At 35.6% G+C, this 16,896-nt stretch overlaps 3 protein-coding genes across 3 annotated transcripts; 2 read left to right on the top strand and 1 right to left on the bottom strand.

Moving 5' to 3' along the window:
* The first annotated feature begins 3,736 nt into the window (after positions 1 to 3,736).
* Positions 3,737 to 7,098, top strand: LOC130498362 (potassium transporter 10). The gene is made up of 4 exons (XM_056991664.1): positions 3,737 to 4,525; positions 4,631 to 5,102; positions 5,174 to 5,653; positions 5,740 to 7,098. The coding sequence occupies exons 1-4, from the start codon at positions 4,379 to 4,381 to the stop codon at positions 7,017 to 7,019; spliced, it is 2,379 nt and encodes a 792-aa protein (XP_056847644.1). The 5' UTR covers positions 3,737 to 4,378; the 3' UTR covers positions 7,020 to 7,098.
* Positions 7,099 to 8,106: 1,008 nt separating this feature from the next.
* LOC108820055 (uncharacterized protein At4g15970-like) lies at positions 8,107 to 9,966 on the top strand. Its single transcript, XM_018593044.2, has 3 exons — positions 8,107 to 8,337; positions 8,607 to 8,984; positions 9,445 to 9,966. The coding sequence occupies exons 1-3, from the start codon at positions 8,107 to 8,109 to the stop codon at positions 9,964 to 9,966; spliced, it is 1,131 nt and encodes a 376-aa protein (XP_018448546.2).
* A 2,910-nt stretch (positions 9,967 to 12,876) lies between these two features.
* Positions 12,877 to 16,669, bottom strand: LOC108820838 (UDP-N-acetylglucosamine diphosphorylase 1-like). Its single transcript, XM_018593855.2, is given in 16 exon segments — positions 12,877 to 13,204; positions 13,321 to 13,477; positions 13,570 to 13,684; positions 13,753 to 13,820; positions 13,894 to 14,037; positions 14,132 to 14,209; positions 14,289 to 14,371; positions 14,458 to 14,497; positions 14,583 to 14,657; positions 14,742 to 14,854; positions 14,949 to 15,041; positions 15,257 to 15,296; positions 15,935 to 16,086; positions 16,164 to 16,191; positions 16,193 to 16,219; positions 16,307 to 16,669. Coding segments are annotated over 16 exon segments (1,509 nt in total). The 5' UTR covers positions 16,505 to 16,669; the 3' UTR covers positions 12,877 to 13,106.
* Positions 16,670 to 16,896: the final 227 nt, after the last annotated feature.

Here is a 16,896-nt window from a genome sequence, read left to right as displayed (position 1 = left end):
AACACCTAACACGTCAAATGTTGAAGCATGCATTCCACTCGAGTTCAGAGTGAAGTGGAGAAACCCTTCACAGTTGATTTCTAGCTCCTAATCCATCAATCATACATCTCTCAGTACGTCATATTTCCATGATCCATCAATCATACATCTTTCAGTACGTCTAACTGGCTCAGGGTGTATAGTATTTCCCAGTATTTCCTCCTTATGATTAGCGCCAAACCAAGCATTGCATTCTGATTGAGTATGTCGAACAGTTTCTAACGGGTCCCAATCAATTACTCTAAATAATTTATCATTTCTAGCTTTTCAAATATACTATATTATCCAAGGGTATGGATCTCTATCTAACTCAGGATCTTCAATATCATTTTTTTCTCCAGAAGAGATAATCCATGTTTAAGTAATAATTTGCACTGGGGAACACTAACGGTGGAGTTGAAGTTCCAGCATGTGCCCATGTTTGAATAGCTAGAGGATATTCATATATGACATGGTTTATAGTTTGATCTTCTACAACACATCTAGGACAATGATTATCACATTGCATATGACTATAATTCAAGGAACTTGTCACTGCTAATTGACCCGAAAGCAATTGCTATATATGATGTTTGATTTTTGGTGGAGCTTATATCTTCTCAGAGAAAGCTTTAAGCTTTGCAAGACTAAGCTCTTGCGTTTCCACCATTTTATTATTAAGCATATTCCTAACAATCCATTAGCTTGATTTGAAAATGTATCTTCCGCTCATACCGGCCAAATTCGTTTAAAATTGGTGATATATGTAATTCAATATGAAAACTTGTTTTTCAAAATTTGGATTAAAAATATAAATAATTTGAAATTTAAAGTAATTCAAAAAATATTTATATTGTTTAATATATATCTAACAAAACTTTAAAATAGTTTTTCATCACTCTTTTCTTTTTCTGTCATCTAGTTTTTCACCAATCAAACGCTTATTTTGTATAGTACATACATTAATCTCATTGTCATCGTTCCGCATTTTCGTTTCATACAGCTTATATCATCAAAACTAAAACTGTAGTTACCACTTAGACTCTTAGAGCAACATTACCGCGGGTGTTTTAGAGCGTCTTTAAAATTTATTTTGCGAAAAGAAAATGAAAAAGGGTCAATTTCGTTTGGGACGTTCCTTAGCTAAGGGACAAAAGTTGCCGTCCTTAGGAGGCACGTGTCGGGTTATTACTCGGCGATGGTTTTGAGGGGTGGAAACGTTGCGTCGAGGACGACTCTGCTCTTGTTGTCGTCGAAGAAAGCCCAGAACTCGTAGAAAGAAGAACCCAGCGACAAAAGTCAAGAGCTTGTTGAAGCAATTCGAATCCGGGGACGAGACCCTTTTCGATCATCTCGGTGAAGTAGGAGACGGCAAAGTCTAGGGATTGGGATTGGATGTGCGTGTTGATAATTGCTTCGTAGAGTCGAGACTTGGGTTTTGAAGTTTCTGATTGTGTCAGGTAGTGTAAGAGAGAGGTTGGGGTGAAGGATTGGGAGTGGATTCTCTCGGAGATGACTTGAAGTAGGAGGGACTGAGCGTGAGGGAGTTGAAGGAGGATTGAGAATGATTTGTATGTGTGTTAAAATCCATGGAGATTGGATGATTTCAAGAGAGAGAAAGCTTTTAATGGAAGAACTTTGATTAAATAAATGGTTTCTCTATTAAGTTGACATTCCTATCTTCTCATTCATTCATATGTCCATCCTTATTGTATTGATTGGCATAAAGAGTTAAACTTGTAGGTATGATCTGATTGATGCACTTGAAAGAGATACTATGATAGTTCACCCATAGTGCTTTACTTGCTGTATATTATCTGGTTTTGACATTGGATTGCACTGCACAGGGTTAGAAGAAAGATTTACTTGATTCAGTTTTGGGATCACTCATAAGCAAAGATGAAAATATAGTAGGGCGTCGATCTCTTCTTAGAGGCAAACGTTCAAGACCAGTCTTGCCAAGCCTTGTTGAGCAAATGAGATCAATTAAAGCCTTCAACGCAAGAGGTCCTGTCTTTAGTCTCAGTGGCAAAGAAATTTGAGAAAGAAAGGGAATGCATCATCCAGAATCTTGCTAAAGCCGAGCAAGAGGTATTACATTCTGCGTCATTAGTGGTAGTGGATTCCACAACTTTATAATTCATGGAATAATGATACTTTGCTTAGTTCTAATCGTATGAAATTCCAAATTCCAATGCTCTGTTTTGTTATCTTTTCTTCACCGCTCTGTTTTGTTATCTTTTCTTCACCATATTGATTTGATTATTGCAGTCTTTAAGTGAAGAGCAGTCTTCAAAAAAATTACTAAGAAACAACTCAAAGTTCCAGCAATAATCTAATTATTTTGACATTGTCCCTACCAATTGTCCTTAACACCTAAATAATATAAAAAATGCTAAGGACCAACAATTTGGTAATAGCAATAATGTTGCTCTTAGACCATCATTAACCCTGATTTCTTAACTGAGGTTCTTAGCTTCGGTTAAAAATCGATTATTAAGTTTTCTTAGATTTTAATTAAGAAAAGCTAAGAACTGTCTCTTAAATAAGAGATATAAGTAGTCGAAAAGTATAAAAAAATAAGAAAAATGTCTAATCATGAATTAAGAACCCCGGTTAAGAGATCGGAGTTAATCATGTCCTTAAAAGAATGTTTACCAATACAAGGATGTAAAACAAACTTATAAGTTGACAAAGAAGACTTTCAACAAAAAACTGCTCTGAGTGCGACGAAGTTTGCGACTTTCCACTCCTGCAACACAACGCATCTGATTCAGTTTCCGACGGCTTAGGCCGTCGTTTGTTTTTATTTTTTTCTATTTCTTGTGCATTTCTTAACACCACCATTGATGTCTTCATCAATTTCTCTTCTGTATTTGGGGGAAATCCCTAAAAAACAGTTCCTTTCATCAACCCAATTTTCTTATGGTTTCCTTTATCTGATGGCTTGGATTATGATAGCCATATCCATGATTCTCTCATCCGTTTTCGTTTTCTATTTTATTAGAGATTTACAAAAGGTTACAATTTCGATTGGGTTTGAGCGTTATTTCTCCCTTTGGGAATGTGTATTTATGGTGAATAGGGTTTTGTCTGTATTCATCTGCGTATCTCCGTGTCCTTCAGATCACGATGACTTTAAACGATTCCAGCCAATGGAAGGGATCGAACATAATTTCCATATAATTATGTTGTTTTCTGATCAGCGAATTTGGGATACGGGTATTACACTTTCGTGGAGAATCGACGAGGCAATACAAGAGAATAGATGGGGTTATTGGTTTCGAAGCAAAAGAATTTCAATGCCATGGATTGTTACAATAAAGCATGTTATCTCCTGCAGCGGGAGTGTCTGGAATGGATTGCAATGTAACAGATGGATCGCATCCGATGATCTTTTTAAAGAAAAAAGACATTTACTCACGAGAACTGAGAGCCACAAAAAAGATCTTAGAAGACCAAGAATGAAGTGGAGAAAAGCTAGCGAATTAGTCTGTCCTACGACTGCGTTAGGAAGCATCGTGTTACTGCAATCTCTATTAAAAGTTATTTTTAACAACATGTATGATGTAATATCTGATTCATGTAATATATTACATTGATTTGATATCAATAAATCTAAGACGTTATAAAAAAAAAAGTTGACAAAGAAAAAAAACTTATAAGTTAAAGGCTAATTGGTGACAAGAAAAAACAAGTTAAAGTGCCTCGTCACTGTCGTAATCATATATCCTCTCTCTCTCTCTCTCTCTCTCTCTCTCTCTCCAGAAGAATGAATAACTGGGAGAAACAAAAAGAAACGAGTCTGCGAAAAGAGGGACACTTTTATTTCTCTTCGACCGTCCCCGTTTCTCCTGCGAATTTTCTTTGGGTTTAGAGTTAGTTGATTCTCTCACAGGTCATGAATCGGATCGGACCCACCAGAGTTAATGCTCCGTAACGTGGAAAACATTTTCTTTTCTTACAGAGAAAATTTTCTAACTGTTTCGGTCGGTTGTTTGTTTCCTCCATTGATATTAGTTCGGTGGGTTTTTGGATCGTCTCTCTAAAAAAACAAATAAAACTCTTTGGCTTTTTCAGTACAAAATTGATCTTTTTTCATAATCCTTTAATCGTTCGTCTGTGTCTGTCTATAAGTTGTTGTAGGGGGTATTTTCGGCATTAATTTTTGCTCAGTTAGGTCTCTTTTTAAGAGACTGTGTGAAAATTTTCAGTTTTTTTTTCTGGGGAGGGTGAATATCTGGGCTTGAGGATTTAGAGATTTAAGGTTCTGGGTTTATAGAAAAAAAAGGGTTTTGTGTGTTTATAGAATCAAAGACAAGATTTTTACTTTGACTTAAAAAAAGATAGACTAGCAAAAATGGCGGCAAGAGGAGTAGAAGCATCAACGGGTGGTGAGATAAGTGAAGAGAGTGATGAGAGAGGAAGCATGTGGGATTTGGACCAGCAACTTGATCAGCCTATGGATGAAGAAGCTGGTCGCCTCAGAAACATGTACAAAGAAAAGGTTCAATTTTTTTTTTTGGTTTTCTCTTCAGATCGTTGCTTCCCTGCATTGGTCTCTTTTTTTGACTGAAGAAATTTTTTTTTTTTCTTCTTTAATTGCTTGCAGAAATTCTCAGCGATTCTGCTTCTTCAGCTTTCATTCCAGAGTCTAGGCGTTGTTTACGGAGACTTAGGAACCTCTCCTCTCTACGTTTTCTACAACACATTTCCTCACGGGATCAAAGACCCTGAGGATATCATCGGAGCTCTCTCCCTAATCATTTACTCCCTCACACTCATCCCTCTCCTCAAATACGTTTTCGTTGTATGCAAAGCCAATGACAATGGTCAAGGTGGAACATTTGCTCTCTACTCTTTGCTATGTAGACATGCAAAAGTGAACACTATCCCCAACCAACACCGTACAGATGAAGAGCTCACAACTTATAGCCGCACCACGTTTCACGAACACTCTTTTGCAGCACAGACCAAGAGATGGTTGGAGAAAAATCCCTCTAGGAAAAACTCTCTACTCATTCTCGTACTCGTTGGTACCTGCATGGTCATCGGCGATGGGATCCTTACTCCCGCCATTTCTGGTAAATGCAAATATTTTAACACTCCACAGAGAGTATTTTAATTCATTGTCTTTTTAAAATTTTTGTTACAGTTCTATCTGCTGCGGGTGGGCTGAGAGTAAACCTTCCTCATATAAACAATGGTGTTGTTGTTGTTGTGGCGGTGGTGATATTAGTGAGCTTGTTTAGTGTACAGCACTATGGAACAGACAGGGTCGGGTGGCTTTTTGCGCCTGTTGTGTTCCTCTGGTTTCTCTTTATAGCGAGTATCGGTATGTACAACGTATGGAAACATGACCCGAGCGTTTTGAAAGCTTTCTCCCCTGTTTATATCTATCGGTATTTCAAAAGAGGTGGTCAAGATCGTTGGACCTCTCTTGGAGGCATCATGCTTAGTATCACAGGGATTGAAGCTCTATTTGCGGATTTATCTCACTTCCCAGTCTCAGCAGTGCAGATTGCATTCACTGTAATTGTTTTCCCTTGCCTCCTTTTGGCGTATAGCGGACAAGCTGCGTATCTTAGGAAGTATCCACATCATGTTGAAGACGCGTTTTATCAATCCATCCCAAGTTTGTTACATCTTTTGATCAGTTTTTATTTTTAATCAAATGGATGTCTCTGGACAGTAAGTTAACATGACTCTGTTTTGTTGCAGAGAGTGTGTATTGGCCAATGTTTGTGATTGCAACCTTTGCTGCGATAGTAGCAAGCCAAGCCACAATATCAGCGACCTTCTCGTTGATAAAGCAAGCTCTCGCACACGGATGCTTCCCTAGAGTTAAAGTGGTGCACACTTCAAGGAAGTTTCTAGGTCAGATATACGTTCCGGACATCAACTGGATCCTCATGATCCTCTGCATAGCAGTTACAGCTGGATTCAAGAACCAGAACCAGATAGGAAACGCTTACGGGACAGCTGTCGTGATCGTCATGCTGGTCACAACGCTACTCATGATGCTGATCATGATACTCGTCTGGAGATGCCATTGGGTTCTAGTCCTCTCCTTCACCCTTCTATCACTCGTAGTGGAGTGCACTTACTTCTCAGCCGTGCTCTTCAAGGTTAACCAAGGCGGGTGGGTCCCGCTCGTCATCGCAGCGGCGTTTCTCATCATCATGTACGTCTGGCATTACGGAACGCTCAAGAGGTATGAGTTTGAAATGCATAGTAAAGTCTCCATGGCTTGGATTCTCGGTCTAGGACCTAGCCTTGGTCTTGTCCGTGTTCCCGGGATTGGTCTTGTTTACACCGAGTTAGCTAGCGGTGTCCCTCACATCTTCTCTCATTTCATCACAAACTTGCCGGCTATTCACTCCGTTGTGGTCTTTGTGTGCGTCAAGAACCTTCCTGTCTACACTGTCCCTGAGGAAGAACGGTTCCTTGTGAAAAGAATCGGACCAAAGAACTTCCACATGTTCCGCTGTGTGGCGAGGTATGGATACAGAGACTTGCATAAGAAGGACGACAACTTTGAGAAACGGCTCTTTGAAAGCCTCTTCCTCTTCATCCGCCTTGAGTCCATGATGGAAGGCTGCTCTGACTCAGACGATTACAGTATCTGTGGAAGCCAGAAACAGCACAGAGACGGGAATGAGAGTATGAACTTTACCACTTTTGATACGTTTGGTTCTGTAGAGTCTGTTATGGCACCTCCTGTGGGGGTAACCAAACGGACGAGCCAAACGGTGACCGGGTCAAGCCAGATGAGTGGAGGAGGAGACGAGCTGGAGTTTATAAATGGGTGCAGAGACGCAGGAGTTGTGCACATAATGGGGAACACAGTGATTCGAGCAAGAAGGGAAGCGAGGTTCTACAAGAGAATAGCAATTGATTATGTGTATGCGTTTCTTAGGAAAATTTGTAGAGAAAATAGTGCTATCTTCAATGTTCCTCAGGAAAGCCTCTTGAATGTTGGTCAGATTTTTTATGTGTAAAAAGATTTTGATCTGCATGGCTGTGAAATATTTGTTTTCATTTTATAAATATTTAACTAAAAATATTTTAAATATAAGATTTACAACGTAAGTCACTCTTCGTAGAAGTTACAACGTAAAAGCAAACAATCAGGGATTTAATCTCTATTAGGTTTTGACTCATGCATCTGCACATGTTATTTTTCATAGAAATATTAATGTTTATATTTCAAAGTTTTTTTTTTTTTTTTTTTTTTTTTTTTTTTGATATCTCTGGTGTCTGGGCAGCCACTTTCCCAAATATCCCCCGAAGGGGTCCAGCGCCCAGCAGTAAGGATGTTAAATCGCTGTGGCCGGGTTTCGAAGCTGGGTGGCGGGCACCTCAGCCGAGGTTCCATTACCACCAGGCTACGAAGCCCGGTTTATTTCAAAGTTTTATGATTAAGTTGTAAATATTTTAGTGTTATTATTCTCTAATTTAATACAACTTGATCAATCAAGAGCAGCCTCATTTTAATATATGGCCGACTTGAATGAGATCATCTTTTATAAATCATGAATTTTAACTATATTATTTTGTAAGATTTTAAATATTTCAGTTATTGAAATCTGTCAAAATATCTTAACAATATCTAAATATATTCTAATTATTATTTAGACGTAAAATGCTTTTTATTAGAAATATATAATATATACTTCATTCAAAAAAAGAAATATATTATACACAACTATATTTAAAATATCTGTATAAGTTTCTAATTAATAGTCCAACTATGATTTCTTAATAGTAGATTTATTTCTACTTATCTTTTAATAGAGGAGATCTAAAGTGCTTTTTATTAGAAATATATCATTACTTCATTCAAAAAAAAAGAAATATATCATATACAGTTGTATTTAAGATATTTTTCTAAGTTTGTAATCAATAGTCCAACTATGACTTTTTGACAGTCGATTTGTTTCTACTTCTAGAGTAGATATAGCGATATTTAACACGACATTAATGACTGAGCATGTTACAAAACAACACACATGCATCACATATTAGTAACACTATGATATAGAGATTTTACTTAAGACTAGATAAAATATGATCCTCTTAAAGAAAATGGCGGCCAGCTTTAGCACCACCATCAACACTCTCAATACACAGACGCTGGAACAGGTGCTGCGGCAACTTCAAACAAAGTGGAGAGAATTAAAATGGGCTGTTTTTCTATTGGTTTTGACAGTTTTTCTGTATGCAGTTGTCTACCATTCGGCATCACTTGTTCCAAACTTTCCTGCCTCTGTGGTGCCAGTGGTGGCAGCCAAACAAGAAAACAACAACATTGATAGCGTTAGTAATCTATTCACCTATCTAAATCATACTATATGAATATTTTAGTAGTGTATCTCATTTTTCATTTTAATCACGAGATATATAAATAAAATAACTTAGTAATACTAATAATATATAAATTTAGAATACTATTCAATTGCAATGATACTTTAGCAGTTCAACCGGTCATCAGAAAATAATAAGAACATAAATATAGTACTGTGATATAAGTTAGTAGTTCAACAAACCATATTTATTACTCTATATTTTTTTTATTTGGTTGATAGATTGAGGCAGAAGATAGGAAAAATTTGGAGGAAATCTTAAAGGAAGCATCGATGAAGGACAAGAAGACGGTAATAGTGACATTGATGAACCAGGCCTGGGCGGAGCCAAATTCGACGTTCGATGTGTTTCTTGAGAGCTTTCGAATAGGCAATGGGACTAATAGGCTACTACCCCACATCGTGGTGATGTGTTTGGACGATAAATCGTACTCACGGTGCTTGGATGTCTTGCCTCGTCGTTGCATCTTGCTAAGGACTGCCGGAGTTGATTTCTCCGGCGAGAAGCGGTACATGGTAGGAGAATATGTCAAGATGATGTGGCGTCGAATCAAGTTCTTGCGTTCTTTGCTTAAGCTTGGATATAACTTCCTTTTCACGGTACCTCTCTAAGCTTGTATCTTTAATTATTTGGAGATGGACATTCCGGTATAAAGTCAGTTTGAAAACCAATAAAAAATTAAAATTTTCTGATTTGATTAGGTTTGGCAACATCAGTATGGTTAAGCCATTTTTTATTTTAAAAATAAATTTATCGGTATGGTTTTGGATGAGAAAAAATAATATTATGTCAACACATGATAGATAATTTTTAAATAAAAAATAAATATTTAAACAAAATAAAGCAGATCTGGGTTTGTTTTTGATCTAAGAGTATTTTAGTTTGGTTTAATTTGATTCATCTAGATCACTCTAACGATTTATCTTCAAAAGAATATCTTAAATCTGAATTAATTCTGTCATTTTTAATATATTTTGCCAAATGTTGTTTTTTTGAAAAGGCTTTCTAGTTTGCTAAATGTTAAAAAAATAGTTTGCCAAATGTTTGTATACAATATAGGACATGGATACAATTTGGCTTCGTGATCCATTTTCTCGATTAGCTGCGGATGTCGACTTTCAGTCAGCTTGCAATCTATTCTTTAATGGAAATTTCAGCGACAGGCAGCACAATGAAGTCAATGGCGGATTCATATTTGTGACGGCGAACCACAGAACAGTCAAGTTATACAAATATTGGTATAAGTCCAGACTAAGGTTTCCCGGCAAACACGATCAAGACGTGCTTAACTATATCAGAAGCGATAAATACATTAAAAAAATCGGGCTCGACATGAGGTTTATAGATACAGTCGACGTTGGTAGTTTCTGCCAACCAAACTGGGATATTACCAAAGTAAGCGTACTGCATGGAAATTGTTGCATTGGACAGAGTAACAAGGTCAAGGATTTGAGACAATCTCTTGAGGACTGGACAATATTTTTTGCCAATGGCAAGCGGGAAAGAAAGTTTCGACAGCCGATGAATTGCCAGAGAAGTGTCGGGTGGAAGCCTCAGAGAAATCACAAAAGGAGGGGTTAATGCAGTTTTTTATATGTTGTTGAAAGGCTAAACAAAATATCCAAATGAGTGAAGGACATATGCCTCCAAATTCATACTAATAATAACTAGGTTAAACTTAAATAAAACAAGATTTGAAAAGCAAAGAAAAATAGTTCCCATGTTTTAGTAAGTTTGTTTGTGTTTTGCATTGTATGTAATATGTATTTTTCTCTATGAAATATATAAGCTTCAAGTATCTTTAGCCATATTCTTTATATAAACTTTATTAGTCATCAGAGATCTCAAATGGATGGAGTGTACATGAGTGATCCGCATTCAAAACATAATAGACTGGTCATGGACACCCGTATACGAAGCATGATCAAACTGACTAGACCAATTTTTTTCGGAACAAAAGCAGGCTGAATCGGTTAGTCAGTTAGCGGCCCAAGTAAGTTAGGAAGTTAGAAAAATATTGATTTAAAGAAATATCATTAAGCTCAAACAAAAAAAGGTATCATTTAATGAGACGGTGTGTTTGATTTGTGTCGATGGAGTTAAGATGTCTCTTAAAGACATTGAATAAGGACACCCTGTAACATCTCGGAGGTAATAACCAAAGGTACGTCTGGGAGGTAAGAACCAAAGGTGAAACGACGCTGTAGAAGCTTGATACAGAGATTCTTCACGACCATTCGTCTCATTCGACATGCTTAGTCTCCATTGTTGGTCTAACTTTTGGATTTCACAGATAGAAGAAGACGACTAAACCCTAATTTTTCCTATTGTCTTTCACGAAAAAGATTATATCTTTCAATGAGGTTTGGATATCTACACATGGAAAACAAAATAATAGATTAGCCCATCAACAAAGAAAACCCATAAAGCATAACAACAACATAAACAAAACTTTCGCGAGAATGGACACGTGGCATATTTTGGTGAAAGTATTTGATGACATGGATGCATAGGAGTGAGGAAAACATCTATCTTATTAAAACAGAAACATTGTGTTGGACCTAACATTTATTTTGTAAGTTTTTAAATTAGATACACATTTATACTTTATAGTTAAACCTACATTAAATCACTAATATTCTTTTCTTTATACTACTATCCATGTTTCCAAACAATATACTTATTTCTTTATACTACTATCAATGTTTCCAAACAATATATTTTTATACTACTATCAATGTTTCCAAACAATACAATAATTAATCTTAGTTATTTTATATCTATCATTTTCTTTTTAAAATTTTGTAGAAACGTTATAATTTCATAAATTGCAAAATAATGAACTTTAAAATTTGGATTATAAAACTACAAAATATGAAACTATTACAATTTAAATCCAATTAGATTACATATCGGTCATCCATCAGTTCAATCGGTTAGTCTCGGGTTTTAGTGATTTTTTTAATATGAATATTTTAAAAACCTAAATTGAATTGTCAGATCTCCGGATTAACCGGTATAATCACAATCGGGTTGAATTTAAAAACACTAATTTAAATGCAAAAATATTTTAAATATACACTCTTTAAAAATTACCAAAATATTTGTTAAGTTATTAGTGAAATTTTTCATCGTAAAATATTCCGCGCTTCCAAAGCGCGGGTCAAAATCTAGTATCTTATTAAAGCTGAAGTACAATTTCGGTGTGTTTGGATACTTGGATAAGAGTATTAAAAAAATTTGGTGTGTTTGGAAACATGGATTGTAGTCTTTTTTTTAAAAAAATATTTGTTTGGAAACAAAGATAGTAGTATTAAACAGAAAAAGTAATGGGCTTAAGTTATTAAGTCCATTATAAAAGAATGTTGTCAATATATATAAGAAAAATACAATACAAAGTCCAATTTGAAATACCAACTCAAATTATAGTTTTTATATTTCATATTAAGTTTTTAAAATATAATATATGTAATTATTTATATGATGATACGTATTAAATACTTTTAATTATATGATTACTTATACGATGATACATATAAAATACAATTAATTATATGATGAAATTATACGATATATAATAATGACTAAGGATGGGTTTTCAGACATCCATATGGGTTTGGTTCTGATCGGTTTGCATTTCAGGTTTTCGAAGTCAAAGATTTCAGTCCTATTAAGATGTTTCTAAATTTTTGTTTGAGTTTGATTCGGATCTTTGCGGGTTTGGTTTGGGTTTGGATAACCTATTTAGATTATTTTTAAAGTTTTAAATCACTATATATTTTAAATTTCTCAAAATCTATAGATAAAGTAATATATTACCTATAAATTTAAATAACATATGTCAGAATACCTAAGCTTAACATATCAATTGGTTTGATTTAAAATTTTGGATACGAAATCAATAATTATTTTTGGTGATTTGAGTATACTTTAACTATTTCAGATATTTGTTTTTGACTATCTATATATATTTTTAAGTATTTTAAACCAATTTAAAAGTATCATTCCTGATGTTTTATATACGTTAAATATACAAATAATTAATATATAAGTATATAAATCTATTTTCAGATAAATTCAGGTACACGAATGGTTTGGTTCGGATCCGATTCGGTTCTCTAACTAACAAAATTTTGAATAATTTGAATATTTAATCAATTTATGTTCAGGTTTGGTACTATATTTACGGATTGGTATCAGTTCTGTTCCTTGGATTCATTTTGCCAAACCCTAATAATTACATGAAAAACAAATATCATCATATTTTTTAAAATATACATCCGCGGAAGTGCAGAGATCAAAGTCTATAATCATTTGTTTTAACAACAAGCCAAATAAATATGTTGATTGAGGAGCGAATAAAACAAAATTAGAGAAATACATAATTTACTAGAGACACTCTATGTGTCGAATTTATTATAAAGAAAATTTTATTAAAATAAATAAATTCAGTAATTACAAACAAATAACATATTTCATAAAATTGAAAAATAATACCCGCGCTTTCGAAGCGCGGGTCAAAATCTAGTTATATATATATAGATGTTACAATGGATACCAAAACTCCAAGACCAATCTCTCCCATGGGAAGATTTAAGTTTATATATAAACCACAGCCAGAAGAAAGACAAAATACAAACACAAAAAGGAGCGAAAAAGAAGAATACATTTCAATACAAAAAGTAAATAAAAATCGTTAGAGGGAGTTTTTTTTTGGTTAGCTAGAGGGAGATTTCACAAGGTGCATGAAACGTTCTTCCACGACAAATAGCTTCAAGATTTTCTCCCGCGTACGAGCACAATGGCGAAACCTCAACACCTAATTTAAATTTATATATTTGGAAGACATAAGAAAAAAAACAAAATCATAAGGAACAAAAGTGATAAGAAGAAGAAGAAAAAACCGTAACGAGAATATGTGTTTTGGAGTTTTACCAGTTGCATATAAAGGCACAGAATGTGTAAGAAATCCACCAGCTGCTATGACCCAACGTGTGTGTAGTCTTAGTACGGAAAGCCTCGCACTTTCCGGTGTGTCAAAGTTCGACCCATTTGCATTCTTCACTGGTGCAAACTCTTCTTCTCTTAACACCTACACATTAATTGCTCAATCCAGGTTTTAATATATATATATATTTTTTTTTTTTTTTTTTGTATTTTGCGTAAATGAAAGGTATAGTTAACCTCAAAGAGTGCGGTTGAAGGAGCATAAGGAAACGAATCGAAAATAAACTGTTCTAGTTTCAATCCCATTGTGTATCCATTCATAGACGGTATCTTCTTCTCTGCCAAATGATATCTGCAAAAACAGCACATTTAATAGAACATTTTTGAATGCATGATTTCGATTGTGTTTGTGGAGCTTACACGCTGTCTTTTTCTAGGCCGGTCGCTACTTGGTTTAGAAAGTCTAACGTGAACATGTGTAAGCACAACTGATGACAAAGACGAGAATCAAAAAACGGCTTTCATAAAAAGAAGAGAGATGGAGAAAGGGTGTTTACGTACGTTACTCCAGCAATATTGAAGACGTCCTGTTCGTTGATTAATAGCAGAAGCCATTGACTGATCTAGCTCACTGTACTCAACTACAGTCAACGGTCCACCTTTTCCTCTTCTTACAAATACCCCTACCTGTTCCTGAGGATAAGCCTGTTTTGCATTTGAATCATCAGTCATCACGAAGATGTAAATTTCAATCTTATAATCTTCATAAGCCAGTGAGAGTGAATGTATAGATAGATACCTTCCGCACAACTTTTGCAGCCGAAGCAGCACCTTTGTCGATAAAGTATCCCAGAAAAGTGGGATCAGCTACTCGAACCTGTTTTCCAAGACTCCAATTTATATCCAAATACAGAGTTAAGCAAATATAAGGACTCAGGAAAAAAAAAAAAACTAACCAGAACATTGTCGACGCCATAGTAATCTACGTATTTGATCCCCCTAGAAGCCATATCCTCCAATAACCTTGAAGATTTAAGAGCTGTAGATTTATATCGGGTCAGATTCAGCAAAACGAATACAAAAGTATTAGTATTAAATAACCAGAATCATAATTAGTAAACATACCAGCATAGACTCCCCCGTTACCATCTGGAGCTTTAGCTAGCTGATAATACGTAGATCAACTTATAGAGACTAAACTGCTAACCAATGATAAAAGGAAAGACTGAATAACTTGTTATGGTACATACACTGAAAGGTGTCTCCATGATAAACTTTCCCTCCTTTGAAATGCAAGGCAAAGTACCTTGTTGGAAAAAACTAATCTGTAGTGAAGTGGTCAACACTTTTGGTCAGACACAAAGGGAACATTGTGAAGCAACATGGCTGACAACTAAGAAGCGTCTTACTTGATCTGGTTCTAGGCCAAAGTATTTTTGACTAGAGAAATATTTTTGTGTGGCTTCATCCGTAAATGGACTAGTCATAATATACCAATGTATTGTAACTGGGCGAGTTGGACCTGAAGACAGAATATAATGTTAGAAAAAGAAGTATCAAAATATGGTGAAACGATACAAGATACATTGGAAGATAGAAGAAGGCATGAGTGTCACCTTCACTCACTACTTGAGCAGCAAGTCTTTGGACACACAAGATTCTCTCTGCTTGAATCTGAAAGAGCGACTTCCCTGACGGTAGTCCAATATCTGAGATGGAATTTTAAGTCAATACCTACCATGTTAAGTAACCTGAGCCTATTCAGAGCATGACATACTCTTATTAATCTAAAGCATAATATCTGTACAACCATCAGGTCCATTCTAAGGAAGAAAAATTGTTTCAAATACTCTGTACTTTCCAAGCGTTACTGTAAAGAAGATTGGGGAGAAGAAAAGCAGAAAAAGAATGAGAAAGTACTCACTGAAACATCCTTTTGGATCTGAAATTCCAAGCCTTGTTCCCTGTCATTTTCATTAAGCAGATCTCTTGACAAATGGAATACAATGTGGCCAACAAGAGTTAGCTGGAATCTACTAAAATCTAGTATTCTCCTCTCAACATCATTCATGTTTTCCTTTGTACAATACGAGAGAGAAGAGTACAAAGAATAAACATATTCTGAAGTTATGTAATTTCAAAGCAACTCAAATGTTTTAAATCCCAATTTTTCTAACCTTCCTTACATCACACGGAATAGAGAGCAACTTACTTAAGGTATTATATTAAAGTTACGGAATCCTAGAAAAAAGCATCTTTTCAGATCACATGGATCATTCATGATCCGTTTTTAATTTCTTATAATTAAGCACAAGGTTCCTCCTAGAAATCGCCATTTACTCAACGTACCTTACCCACCGACACTGATTTGTTTGTAAATAATCATATGATTGCCACCATAATAATCCTTTTCCGTTTCAGATTATAGTAATTATTAGTGGATTACCGTATAATCCCACTAATCCTTTTAGGTAGGTGAGCATTAATCGAAAACCCATCAACAAGAGAATCATTTTTAGGCACTCTCATTAGCTACTTGATTATAAAATTGATTAATTAGCGTCAATTTAACACAGAAGATTAAGACAAAAGTAATTAATACCTGTCCACCAGACAAAAGCACAACTCCTAATTTGCCTTCATAGATAGTCTTTAATCCCATCTTCCACCATTTCTCTCTGTCTTCCATTGTTCTTCCATCAACCGTAGAGACCCAGTTCTCCGGCACTGGCTCGATCGCCGCCACAGGCAAACCTAATAACAATCAAGAAACTGATGAAAAGACAGTGCATGTAACTTAGTAACTTGAATGGGAATTGATGAAAACCTACCTTGAGAGTGAAGTGAGCATCTGATGATCATGATCTATTCTTGGAAGATCCAAGTTCTGGAAATAGCCAAAATCAAGAACCAGTTAAAAATAGTGTTTCTGTTAAATCTTGAAGTCTGAGATTCAATCTAAGAGATAAGACACCTCGATATCTCTGACGAGGAAATCTCGCTCGTCTGGTGAGAGCTCATCCAAAAGAGCGAAAACATCTTCCTGTCCATAATCTTTCAATCTTTCAACCAATGCTTGACGCGGCGAGTTCACCCGAGGAGGAGATACCATCTCCGTCGTCGCCGCTGCCGATACAGCACCATTTTCTCTCTCCATCGACGCTTCTCCCATCTCTCTCTTTCTATATATATATATATATAGATATCTCTGGAAGGTTAAGATCAAATGTAATGCGGATTTGAGACGTTTGGTCTGTTTTTTAATTTTCGGAAGTTGAGGAGAGGTTTATAAGCCGAAGCCAAGCACAGTGGCGAAGAAGACAAGTCTCAACTTATCAAATCAACGTGTAACAACTGGAGTTTCGAAATGATATATTTGCCCTTTTGTAGTCTCGTGCATTCTGTCAGTCCTCCGACAGTTTGTTGGGTAGCCCCTCTGGCTTGCCCAGAGGGTTTCGTTCTGTAAAAATTTGCTTTAAAATGTCAAAATCACACAAGTAAATATCCTGTAATTTACTCGAAGTTTTGTCATTCTCTGTAAATACACTTCTTTAATCAAACAAA

The sequence above is a fragment of the Raphanus sativus genome, chromosome 8 (genome assembly GCF_000801105.2).
Source record: "Raphanus sativus cultivar WK10039 chromosome 8, ASM80110v3, whole genome shotgun sequence".
NCBI lineage: Eukaryota > Viridiplantae > Streptophyta > Magnoliopsida > Brassicales > Brassicaceae > Raphanus > Raphanus sativus.
The sequence above is the reverse complement of the archived record's forward strand: the minus strand, read 5'-3'. Positions and strand labels throughout refer to the sequence as shown.

What these genes read in the sequence shown, in the direction of transcription:
- LOC130498362 (XM_056991664.1), top strand. Translation starts at nt 4,379, where the DNA reads ATGGCGGCAAGAGGAGTAGAAGCATCAACGGGTGGTGAGATAAGTGAA. An exon ending in CCTTACTCCCGCCATTTCTG is followed by an intron (nt 5,103 to 5,173) that starts GTAAATGCAAAT and finishes TTTTTGTTACAG; the next exon opens with TTCTATCTGCTGCGGGTGGG. An exon ending in GTTTTATCAATCCATCCCAA is followed by an intron (nt 5,654 to 5,739) that starts GTTTGTTACATC and finishes GTTTTGTTGCAG; the next exon opens with AGAGTGTGTATTGGCCAATG.
- LOC108820055 (XM_018593044.2), top strand. Translation starts at nt 8,107, where the DNA reads ATGGCGGCCAGCTTTAGCACCACCATCAACACTCTCAATACACAGACG. An exon ending in AAAACAACAACATTGATAGC is followed by an intron (nt 8,338 to 8,606) that starts GTTAGTAATCTA and finishes TTTGGTTGATAG; the next exon opens with ATTGAGGCAGAAGATAGGAA. An exon ending in GATATAACTTCCTTTTCACG is followed by an intron (nt 8,985 to 9,444) that starts GTACCTCTCTAA and finishes TATACAATATAG; the next exon opens with GACATGGATACAATTTGGCT.